Source organism: Salmo trutta, chromosome 10, assembly GCF_901001165.1.
Source record: "Salmo trutta chromosome 10, fSalTru1.1, whole genome shotgun sequence".
Taxonomy (NCBI): Eukaryota; Metazoa; Chordata; class Actinopteri; order Salmoniformes; family Salmonidae; genus Salmo; species Salmo trutta.
Window position 1 is genome coordinate 28,951,474 of NC_042966.1, and position 10,274 is coordinate 28,961,747.

Sequence of the window (10,274 nt, forward strand, 5' to 3'; positions counted from 1 at the left end):
ACACAAAATACTCTAATGAAAATGGGGAGGAAAATTCCTTACATTTCTTAAAAAGTTGTGAAAAATTATAACTTGATTAGATATTGTAAGTATTCACCCCCATGAGTCAATATATGTTAGAAACACCTTTGGCAGCGATTACAGCTGTGAGGGTTCTTCGGTTAGTCTCTAAGAGCTTTGCACACCTGGCTTATTTGCCCTTTTTTTATTTTTTTATTCTTCAACCTCTGTCAGAGTTTTGGGGGTCATGGCTAGACAGCAATGTTCATGTCTTGCCATATATTTTAAGCATATTTAAGTCAAAACTGTAACTTGGCCACTCAGAAACATTCACTGGCTTCTTCATACGCAACAAAATATGGCCTTCTGTTACAGGTTATTGTCCTGCTGAAAGGTGAATTCCTCTCTGGTGTCTGGTGTAAAGCAGACTGAAGCAGGTTCTCCTCTAGGATTTTGCCTGTGCTTAGCTCCATTCCATTTCTTTGTATCCTAAAAAACTCCCCAGTCTTTGCCAATGTCAAGCATACCCATAACGTGATGCATCCACCACCATGCTTGAAAATACAGAGGCAGTTACTCAGTGATGTGTTGTATTTGCCTCTAACATTAGGCTTTGCATTTAGACCAAAAAGTTTAACATTACCATGCTTAAAGAGATATTCAATGTCTTGATTTGTTATTGTTACCCATCTACCAATCACTGCCCTTCTTTGAGGCTTTCAAAAAGCTCCCTGGTCTTTGTAGTTGAATCTGTGCTTGAAATGCAATACTTGACTGAGACCTTGTTGTGTGTATGGGGGACAGAGGAAGGGGTAGTCATTCCAAAATCATGTCAATCCCTATTATTTCCATATAAATCCATACCTTTGCAAAACAACTATATTTTACTTATGCATTTTTGTTTGTCAATATTTAAACATTTGTAGAATTTTATTTTCACTTTGACATTATGGAGTATTTGATCAATGACAAAAAAGAAATTCACAATTAAATACATTTTAATCCCACTTAGTAACACAACAAAATCTCTGTTTTGGCTAATACTGTATATTACCTTTACATACACAGCCCACAATCGGTCTGACAAAAGAATCAAGCAACAGCAGACGGGAAGGATGATGCAACATAGAGCAATCCACTCAATAAGAAGTTGTGTGACCAGCCAGGATAACAACAAGGCAACCCAACTAGACATCCAGCCCCTGTCCAACCCTCCATACCAGTCAAATTATAACTAAGCCCCCTTAAAGTGGCGGGTACTAATTTGCCCCTCTGTGCTACTCCAACAGTTTTTGGTGACCGGCGTATTCAACGACTCATTCTGATATTTAGTCATTCTCGAACTGTTGACCCACCAAAATACCTGCAAGTTTCTTCTCTCACCTGTTATTACACAATGTCGCAACAGATGAAAAAAAGTGTGAATGTATTCTCAAATACAATAATTTTCCTTCATGTTTACTTTACATGATGAATATCAACATCTCTGCACAAAAAAACCAAAATGAAGAACAACTGTAATGATGGAGAGTTCTCGTTTCATGTCATGGCAGTTGTTCTTCACAGAACATGATGCGTGTTTGTGAGAGACGGAACATCCTGAGACAGAAGGGATATTGTTGCATCTGTCAGTGTTTACTCCGTATATAAGCCCCACGAAACTCCTTCCCTAAAATGTACCAACTCTCCAGAGCCCCACGTGAACTTTGGGAGCCAGTCAGTCTGCTGTAAACAGTATAAAAATATCATAGACCCCTCGAAGCGCTGGACTTCACAGCATCACTCTATTTTTCATCCAAATTATGAGCTCAGCTGTCATCAGGTTGTCAGTTAAATCACAGAACTCATGAGATCTCAATTATGTTTAATATATTAAGGTCACTTTTTAGTTTTTCAACACCAAAATAAAAACAAAAAGTTACAAAAGAGATTGTATAGAGGCTTTTCAGGACTCTCGAGACATCTTACAGACTCTCACAGTCAATGTGCCCTAATCCTTCAGACCCAAATGCTGGTATGAGTGAGTGAATGTACAGTACGTACAGTATGAAGCCTGAAGGGAACTCTGGCCTACATACATGTATACAGTATCTGACCTTAAAAGCTCCCAGATAAGCATACAGGGAAAGCTGAAAGGACAAACATAAAGAGAGAGAAGCATCTGTATGTGCATTTCTACCCCATTTTTTTCTCCAGTTGAAGTTGGGCAGATGTGTCACATACCGACTGCTTTTCGCATCTAGAAACACTATCCTCCTGCCTGTCCAGTCAGGTAAACAAACCAGGGAAATCATCATCGTTACAACTGGTCCGACCAGTTTGGACAGGAGGCAGGATCACTTTGTAATGAACCTATAAAACAAAGTTCATAGGAGCAAACAGAATACTAGCTTGAAAGAAAAAGTTGCTAATTTGACAAGGATGCAAACATGAGTATTGGTTAAAGCATTAGGCCTTTATCCTGACTTAGAGGCCCAAAGCCCAAGCAAACCAAAAAACGGTCTCAGTTAAAGTCAATAGACAGTAGGTAAAATAAAACATGTAATTTATTCATGAATAATTATTATAAATCAAGTACAGATATGAACAATATTTCTACAGCTCTAATATCTCAATAATGATTCTCAGGCATGGGTACATTTAAAAATATAATATATTACTCTAAGCAGCATAAAAAGAATATGTACATGTTTCCTTTTCTGTTTAAAAAAAATAATATATAAAAAAAAAAAAAACATTTTCCTTGTCAGCACAAGGACAGGTTGGCTTCACTGCAAGGAACACACCTCAATGGTTTTGACATATAAACCACATCAACATAGATTAGAGTTTAAAAGGCTAAACTTGAGATGACTAGGTAATGAAGCAGACACTGTATACTCTATACTGAATCACTGTGAAAGAGTCAGCTTCAGTACACTACACCTCAACGCTAATAAAATAAGCCTTATGCCAACCAGTTCTTACAGTGCCCAATACTATTCTGTGATCAAAGATCCATAATTGGCATAATTCATATCTCGTACTACCGTGTCGTAATGTCATGTACTTCAAAAAACACATTTATAGCTCAAAGGTCTAGTAACAATATGAAATGTACACACCACTGGTTTCCCTTCAAAACATGTAAGATAGTATATCTCTAGCCTAAAAAGATACCAAGATGAATCTGAAAAACTAAAATGTAATACCTGGTCACTCTGACCGGTGCCAAAAAAGCTATTAGTGCAGGTCTGAGATTGGCAGGAGCCAGGGTAATCACACTGCAGTTTGGGTTGAGCGAGTGTGTGTGTGTATATGTGTGTTTGTGTGTGTGTTTGTTAAAAAAAGAGGCTTAACGTTTCTCTTCCCATCACGCAGGCTCCCGAGCCTCTGCCAGAGAGTGTTTGTTGATTTCAGCAACATGTCAGACTGGTTATAATAACTGAGCATGGGACAGAATGAAGACGAATGAGCTTCGGTTTAGACTCAAACATTTTGGCAACATTAAGGTGCTCGGTCAATTGATTGATTGTGGGTAAATCTGTGAATGTTATGTGTTTTATAAAACAGAAAAAATGTCTTAAATTGAATTTTTTTTTACTTTTCTTGTTGAAAGTCAGGCATCTGTTGGAAGGCCTTGGAGTGGCTTGATTCCTCCCTATTCTTCTTTCCATTTAATTTTCTGTCCACACCAACTTGTATTCATCATGTAGATGCAGGCCAATCCTTGTCATTGGCTGGGTTACCAAGATACCCGAGTACCTGGCTAATAAATACATTTGGACACATTCATACATCTATGTTTCAGCTAAGCTTGTCTCTCTAGTTACTCATCTTGAAGATCACTTTGGCCACAAGCACGGAATGTTCAACAACGAAGGACACAACCAAATTAAACAGAAGTTCAAAAATGTTGGGAAGGATGAGTCCCTGGCCTCAGTTTGATGCACATCCAGTCATTGCTTTTATTTGTCGATGAAGGCTTCTCAAGGGCTTTGTTCAGCCAAAGTCTATTCGTGGCCTGTACTCCAGGACCATGGGATATGTCTGAGGAGAGTGTAGAAAGACAGTTCTGTTTATTCTCAGTTTCCTGGAAGTTTATACAAAGACAACTTGCAAAGTAAATAGCCTAGTAGATGCTGGCACGTTCTGACGAGTGTATTTAACTAATGAGCTTTGCCAGTCCATCTGGAATGGATGCATAGAGACAGAATTGCCCCTTTCAACTGACTTCAAGCCAAAGTTTTCATGTATGGTGTTTTAAGAGAACATACTATCCTGTGAACCATCCCAGATCCCTATGGCTGACAGCTGAAAGATGACAGGGGGCAGTATTGGACATTCAGATTAGAGCCCTGCACAGCCATGACATTTAAGCAAAAGCCCTGCGACATGCCTGCGACATTCAGGCCCTACCCTACCCGGGCCCAATTGAATCTGCGAAATTTAAGGCCCGGCCCAAAGCTGAAATCAGAAATAACATTCTCTGTTAGCTGCTCATCTCTGTCTGTCCCTGCTCTCCATGTGCTCTCTGCGTGGGTGAGTATCCATAGAAATGGCTACACTTGGATGTTCATGAGAGGAGAGAGAGCTGTTAACTAGCTACTTTTTAATCATTCTAAACTGACAAAAGTCACTGATTATTATTATTTTCTGTGAAGTGATCTCTCCTGTCGGCTCGGATAATGTCCTGGTCTAATATTTGACAATGTTCTGGTCTAATATTTGACAATGTCCTGGTCTAATATTTGACAATGTTCTGGTCTAATATTTGATGAGGTTGAAGCACTTCTAACACCACGTTATGACAGTAAGATATGACTGTTGAGACACTGAGCAGCAGAGCAGTAGGGAGCAAATGGCTCCGCTTCAAAATGTTAGTGATCAATTTATTCATTCTATAAAATGATACCCAAGCCTGGCTCGTACCCTAGTTATTGGAAGAAAAAAAACAGGTAGCAGAGCTCCAAGGCATTAAGTTATGCTTTTGGGATGACTCAATTATCTGCAGTCAGTCCTAACTTTATTGCTACTGATGATTCCTAGGGGTTTGCTGGATATCCATCTATAAAACACTGTTTGGATTTATTTGTAACACTACACACACACACACACACACACACACACACACACACACACACACACATATCTCTATTGTTGAATTCTACTAGGCTTAGTCTGGCCTAGTTTGGTGTGGCACGTGAGCACAAGGTCAGGGCCTGAGTCTGGTATAATGGGTAAAAAGCCCCCCCCTCCCTCTTTTTGGGGGGGACACGTAGTTTAAGGTTATCTTTATTTTTCATAGGCTGATGAGCACAATATCATTCGACTTTCGGTGCTTCTTTCCATCCACTTGGCTCTCTGTTTAACATGAGTGAGTTGTTCAGCATGTGGCAACATGACAGGGCTTAATATTCTGCCCCTTTAATAGGTCTAATGCCTGACCGTGGTACTAGTGACAGTTGGGCAAGAAGACGGAACAACTAAAGCTGAACTGCTAAAGTAAAGACAGCTGGTCAGAGGGTAGGGACAGGCAGGAAATGACATAACAATAACACAATCCTATGTTGTAATGAGCTCTATCTATGGCAGGGGTGTCAAACTCACTTTCGAGGGCCGCATTCGGTCTTCAACAAGGTCCAGGGGGCCGCACAGAAACTGTGTTATATTTCCTCACCATCAAAATTTGCCAGAAATAGTCCTCTAGCCATCGTTTCTGGAATTTTCTATGCTCTCTGACTGTCTAGCTTTCATTTGGGTGATTATTAGCGAACTGGACAGACAAGAAAGTGTATGAATGTAGGTTAAAAATGTTTTACGTGTATAGAGTTCATTCGCTCCCCCCGAAATCAAATCAAATTTACTCAAACCACCCACGGGCCGGATTGGAACCCCTCGCGGAATGTTTGACAAGCCGTGATCTACGGTGTATTGGCTATTAGGGCGGGTATGGAAGATTTCTGGGCATGCCAGAGAGAACATGATCAATAACAGGGCACTGAAAATGATAGCTTATCTAAGAACCGGATGAGACAGGGGAAGTGTGGAGGAAAGGACAGAAACAGGACATGATATAAGAGACTCACATTGTCACCGTGCAGCCTCCAGCGGGTCATGTAGATGAACTCCAGAGTGTGGTCCTTACCCATGATCTCCCCGTTACACAGCACATCCAGCTAGCGAGAGAGGACACACACACAGAGAGACAAAGAGAGAGACAGATACACATGTGCTCGCTCGCCCATAAACAAACACAAAGGCACGTTATAGACATTATTCCCTTTTCTATACCCATCAGCAGTATAATATAAAGTCAAGTACATTATAAAATAAAAACAGTAGTAATCTTACCTCACAAGAGCTTGAAAGCTTTAACTTTAGACTGAGAAACTTCTTGATGGTTCCCACCGTGACTCGACTAGAGCAGCGAATGAACTTCTTCATTAAACACTGGGGTAAACAACAGGAGTATGTTTACTGTACATTCATATAGCACACAGAGTACACGCAAAGAATACCTGAACTGGCCTGAGCATGTTGAAAGAAAGACTCACACAGAACACTCCCATTGGAAGAGGAAAATAATTCAAACACACACCCCAAAAATCTGAGTGAGAACAAAATATGTGAGGGGTTGTAGAATTTAGCATTTTTCAAACACCCAAAACAGCTTTTTCCTGCAATCTAGAGCCATAATCATTATGCTTAGTTCTATGTCAAAAATATGTTTATTTTTCTGCATATCTGTCTGTATTCTCCTGACTGGTGTTTCTTTTTTTTAACAAACTAAATATGCTTCTCTGCATCTCTGATTTAAAAAAATTATAATATTGAAATTAAATGTGAGTCTTATTCAGTACATTTATCAATTGCTTGCTTTTCTAAAGTCTACCAACCTTGCCAGCAGGCATGCCAGCTAAGATAGACAGACAAGCTAGCTACTCTAACTTGATTGATATCCTGAAATGGCTTCTTGGTAGCTAGTTATGAGGTTGGGAGATTGGGAACCTATCTGGGCTAGCTAAAGACAACTTCATAAAATTGCTAGCTGGCTAGTAGCATTACAGAGAAACAACAACAACAAAAAATCAACAACAAAAATATGTTTTTGTATTATTATTTTTAAACAGGACAAATCTGAGGGGGCAAGTGCCCCTTTTGCTCCCTATGGGCATGAAGCTGCGACACACACACCTTCACTGTGTCATCTGCAGCATGTCCATTGTTGTGGAGACAGTCCAGGCAGATGGCTATCTGGGGGTCGCTCCTGTGATAATCCTGACCATCTTCATCACCATCCTCATCATCACTGAGCCCAAGCCTCTTAGACCCAAGGCCGTCTCCTGTGGGATAGAAGAGCACAAGTGATTGTAGGAGATAATACTAGCAAGCCTAGCTGAAAGAGGTTGTCCAATATCAGTGCTTTACTCTATTCATGTGTAATGACATACTTATTACATTTTACAGTAACACACAGTACAATTTGTCAGAGTGACTTCGTTACTGAGACTTATTCCGTACCTTGTCCATTTTCTTTGGATTTATTCTTCCTCCAGAAATCAATCTCCTGCTGTTCCTCTTCTGGTCAACACACAGTCATAAAGAAAACAGAAGAAGTACAAGGTACTTTCATGAGTCTCATTACATCTAATGACAAGTCTCTAAGGAGTGATTAAAATTATTGATCATTTAGAAATATGTCAGTTTTTTCGAAGATGACAAGAACTCACTGTCTCGTAATCCAGGTACAAGCTTGAAAATGATTTCCTCAAGAGTATTGTCCAACCTGAGAAGAGAGGACCAGTGAAGTTGAGGAAGTGACACGGGTAAAGAGAACGAGGAGGCTGTGGTTTGTGCTGACAGTGCACTTGCAGTATTCAAAGCAAAGTGAAGGCCAAGTGTTTGTTGTTAGCTTCACTCAGAAAAAGAGTTTCAAAAGGGTTCTTCGGCTGTCCCCATAGGAGAACACTTTTTGGTTCCAGGTAGAAGCCTTTTAGTTTCTACTTAGAAGCCTCTGCGGTAAGGGTTCTACATGGGACCCAAAAAGTTCTACCTGGAAACAAAAAGGGTTCTTCAAAGGGCTTTCCTATGGGGACAGCCGAAGAACCTTCTTTTGTTCTAGATAGCAGCTTTTTTTCTAAGAGTGTTGTTGTCTGTCAGAGATGGTCAAAGCTAGTGGAGGACTACGTTTGTATGCGTTATACCTTAGCATCTCTAGAGGGTTGGTTTCATGGACTTGAATGCCACATTTGGGACAGTCATTACTGTCTTCAAAGTGCTGGATGATACAGCTCTTACAAACTGGAAAACAAGAGAAAGCACACTACTATTATATTGTGTAAGATGCTTCGAGTGTGTGGGAGAAGATGGAGTGAGGGGACGTATAGAGGAGAATGTAATATCTTCATTTAACAAGTTTTTCACAGCCGGAAAATACTCCTGTAGCAACAGGATAATTATGTGGATTATAATTAAAGGACATTTTTGTTGGGGTTGAAACTTTTTTCATAAGGGAAGTCTGACATTTAAGTGGAAATGTAAACTTTAGAAGCCTTTTTAAAACTTGAATACACTACAATGTTGCATTACCTGGTGCACAGGAATTGTGTGATGGTGCACGTGTGTGTTACTTACATGTGTGCAGGCACTCAGTGACCGTGGTGGGTTTGATCAGGTAACCTCTGCACAGGTAGCAGGTAATGAAGTGGTTAAAGTCTTTGACCAGGGGTGTCCTCTGAGTGGCCATGGTCAGCCAATACAGAGCTGGGGAGGTCAGAGATGAGGTGGGGTCAGCAATCACAGAGGTCCCTGCAGCCCCTGACACTGCTGCGGTGACCCCTGTATCTTCTTCGTCTTCATCATCCTCAGCCAGTACTCATCGGCTGGGAAAGCCATTCTTCTAAAGACCATCTCAGATTACTTGTCAGACATAAGGTAAGGTAGAACAGATAGGAAAGTAGATGATTATGCCATGTGCCCCACGCAGGTGAGGTAACAGGCTCATTCAACGTCCCAGGGTGACATTTAAATCAAATGTGCAAAATAAAATAAAAATACAACAACTTACCACATTTTTTAATACACGCTTGTCAAAATCATACTTAAAAAATGACTCGTCACGCTGCCACTAGGGCCTGCACCTGCTTCATCTATCCCCATCATAAACCATGCATTGATAACCAGATAGCACAGTTTAAACACGTCCTACTGTCAAAACACATGTGTAAATTAACTATAAATAGTAGTCTAGGAAGACCGAGAAAGTCGGTACACGGAGGGGCACATAAAGGTGTTAACGTCATACAAATGCCCTCGGTTTACTAGAACAATCCTTGACACGCAGTTAAGAAATACAAAAGGACCACACGCTTCCTTGTGAAAATCCGTAGGCTACACACTAAGCTATCTCATCGTAGAGAACGTCACGGTTAGTGTCACCTGTATCATAACAACATTGAAGCCCCACACATATGGCTGCTGTCTGTAGCCACTACGACATTCGCGACACACCACATACTTTAAATAAAGTTGCGACTCGCAAGGAGATAGCGGAATGAAGTAAAGTGGAGCTAAATAAACCTGTTCTATAAACGTTAAAAAAAGCACTAGCATTAGCAACCTACATACAGTTATGTCACACACGACAGACGAAACATAAGCCATCATCCCACCCCCAAAGTTTGACTGTAGGCTATAACGGGGATGATAAACCGATTATTTTTAGGCTATTTTCTGTCTGAAATGTTTGAACAACATAGGCTACATTTTTTCTTACCTCGTAACATCTCTACCTTTTCCATGAGGATTTATTATAGCTGGTAGAATGAGAATAATTGTCTGTCCGTGACACTGCGTTCTCTAGGTGATATCAACTACGTAGGCTAGTATGAAACTAGTGGCAAGAATACGGAATTGATGGTGCGTTCATGACAACTGGGAACTCGGAAAAAACGAGCTCAGAATGGCAAAAATCGTGACGTCAGTGATCTTCAAGTCGGAAAAGTCGTAACACTAGGATGCCGTGTTCAAAGCAACTGGGGACTCGAAACGCGGAAATATCCGGCTTTTAGACTTCAGTGCGTTCAAGACAACTGGGAACTCGAAAAAAAACGAGCTCCGATGGTCATCTAACTCAGGCATCTTTCTAGAGTTCTGACTTTCCGACCTGAAAATCACTGACGTTAGGATTTGGCCTTGTGTTTTTGCGAATTCCCAGTTGTCTTGAAAGCACCACGATGCCCGAGTTTCAGACTTGAAATTCCGAGTTGGATGACTGTCAAAGAGTTTCCCAG

The 10,274-nt window shown here is 40.6% G+C and overlaps 1 protein-coding gene across 4 annotated transcripts; it reads right to left on the reverse strand.

Moving 5' to 3' along the window:
• Positions 1 to 2,519: 2,519 nt before the first annotated feature.
• On the reverse strand, positions 2,520 to 10,052 carry LOC115201532 (polycomb group RING finger protein 5-B). Of its 4 annotated transcripts, none has more exons than XM_029765240.1 (9): positions 9,758 to 10,052; positions 8,617 to 8,745; positions 8,187 to 8,283; positions 7,713 to 7,768; positions 7,504 to 7,560; positions 7,177 to 7,325; positions 6,334 to 6,432; positions 6,069 to 6,158; positions 2,520 to 4,029 (listed from the first exon to the last, which is right to left on the reverse strand). In XM_029765240.1, exons 1-9 carry the CDS (start codon positions 9,780 to 9,782, stop codon positions 3,982 to 3,984), a joined length of 750 nt encoding a protein of 249 aa, XP_029621100.1. In that variant the 5' UTR covers positions 9,783 to 10,052; the 3' UTR covers positions 2,520 to 3,981. The 4 variants fall into 4 exon arrangements, with proteins under 4 accessions (XP_029621100.1, XP_029621099.1, XP_029621101.1 ...); XM_029765239.1 differs by having other exon boundaries at positions 7,504 to 7,563; positions 9,758 to 10,050; XM_029765241.1 differs by having other exon boundaries at positions 7,504 to 7,563; positions 8,617 to 8,901; positions 9,758 to 10,049.
• Positions 10,053 to 10,274: the final 222 nt, after the last annotated feature.

Excerpts from the sequence above, each read along its gene's own strand:
- LOC115201532 (XM_029765239.1), bottom strand. The coding sequence starts at position 9,782 with ATGGAAAAGGTAGAGATGTTACGAG. Across the intron at positions 7,769-8,186 it reads AACCCTCTAGAGATGCTAAG|GTTGGACAATACTCTTGAGG; the intron begins GTATAACGCATA and ends CTCTCTTCTCAG. Across the intron at positions 4,030-6,068 it reads GGAGGCTGCACGGTGACAAT|ACATATCCCATGGTCCTGGA; the intron begins GTGAGTCTCTTA and ends CACTCTCCTCAG.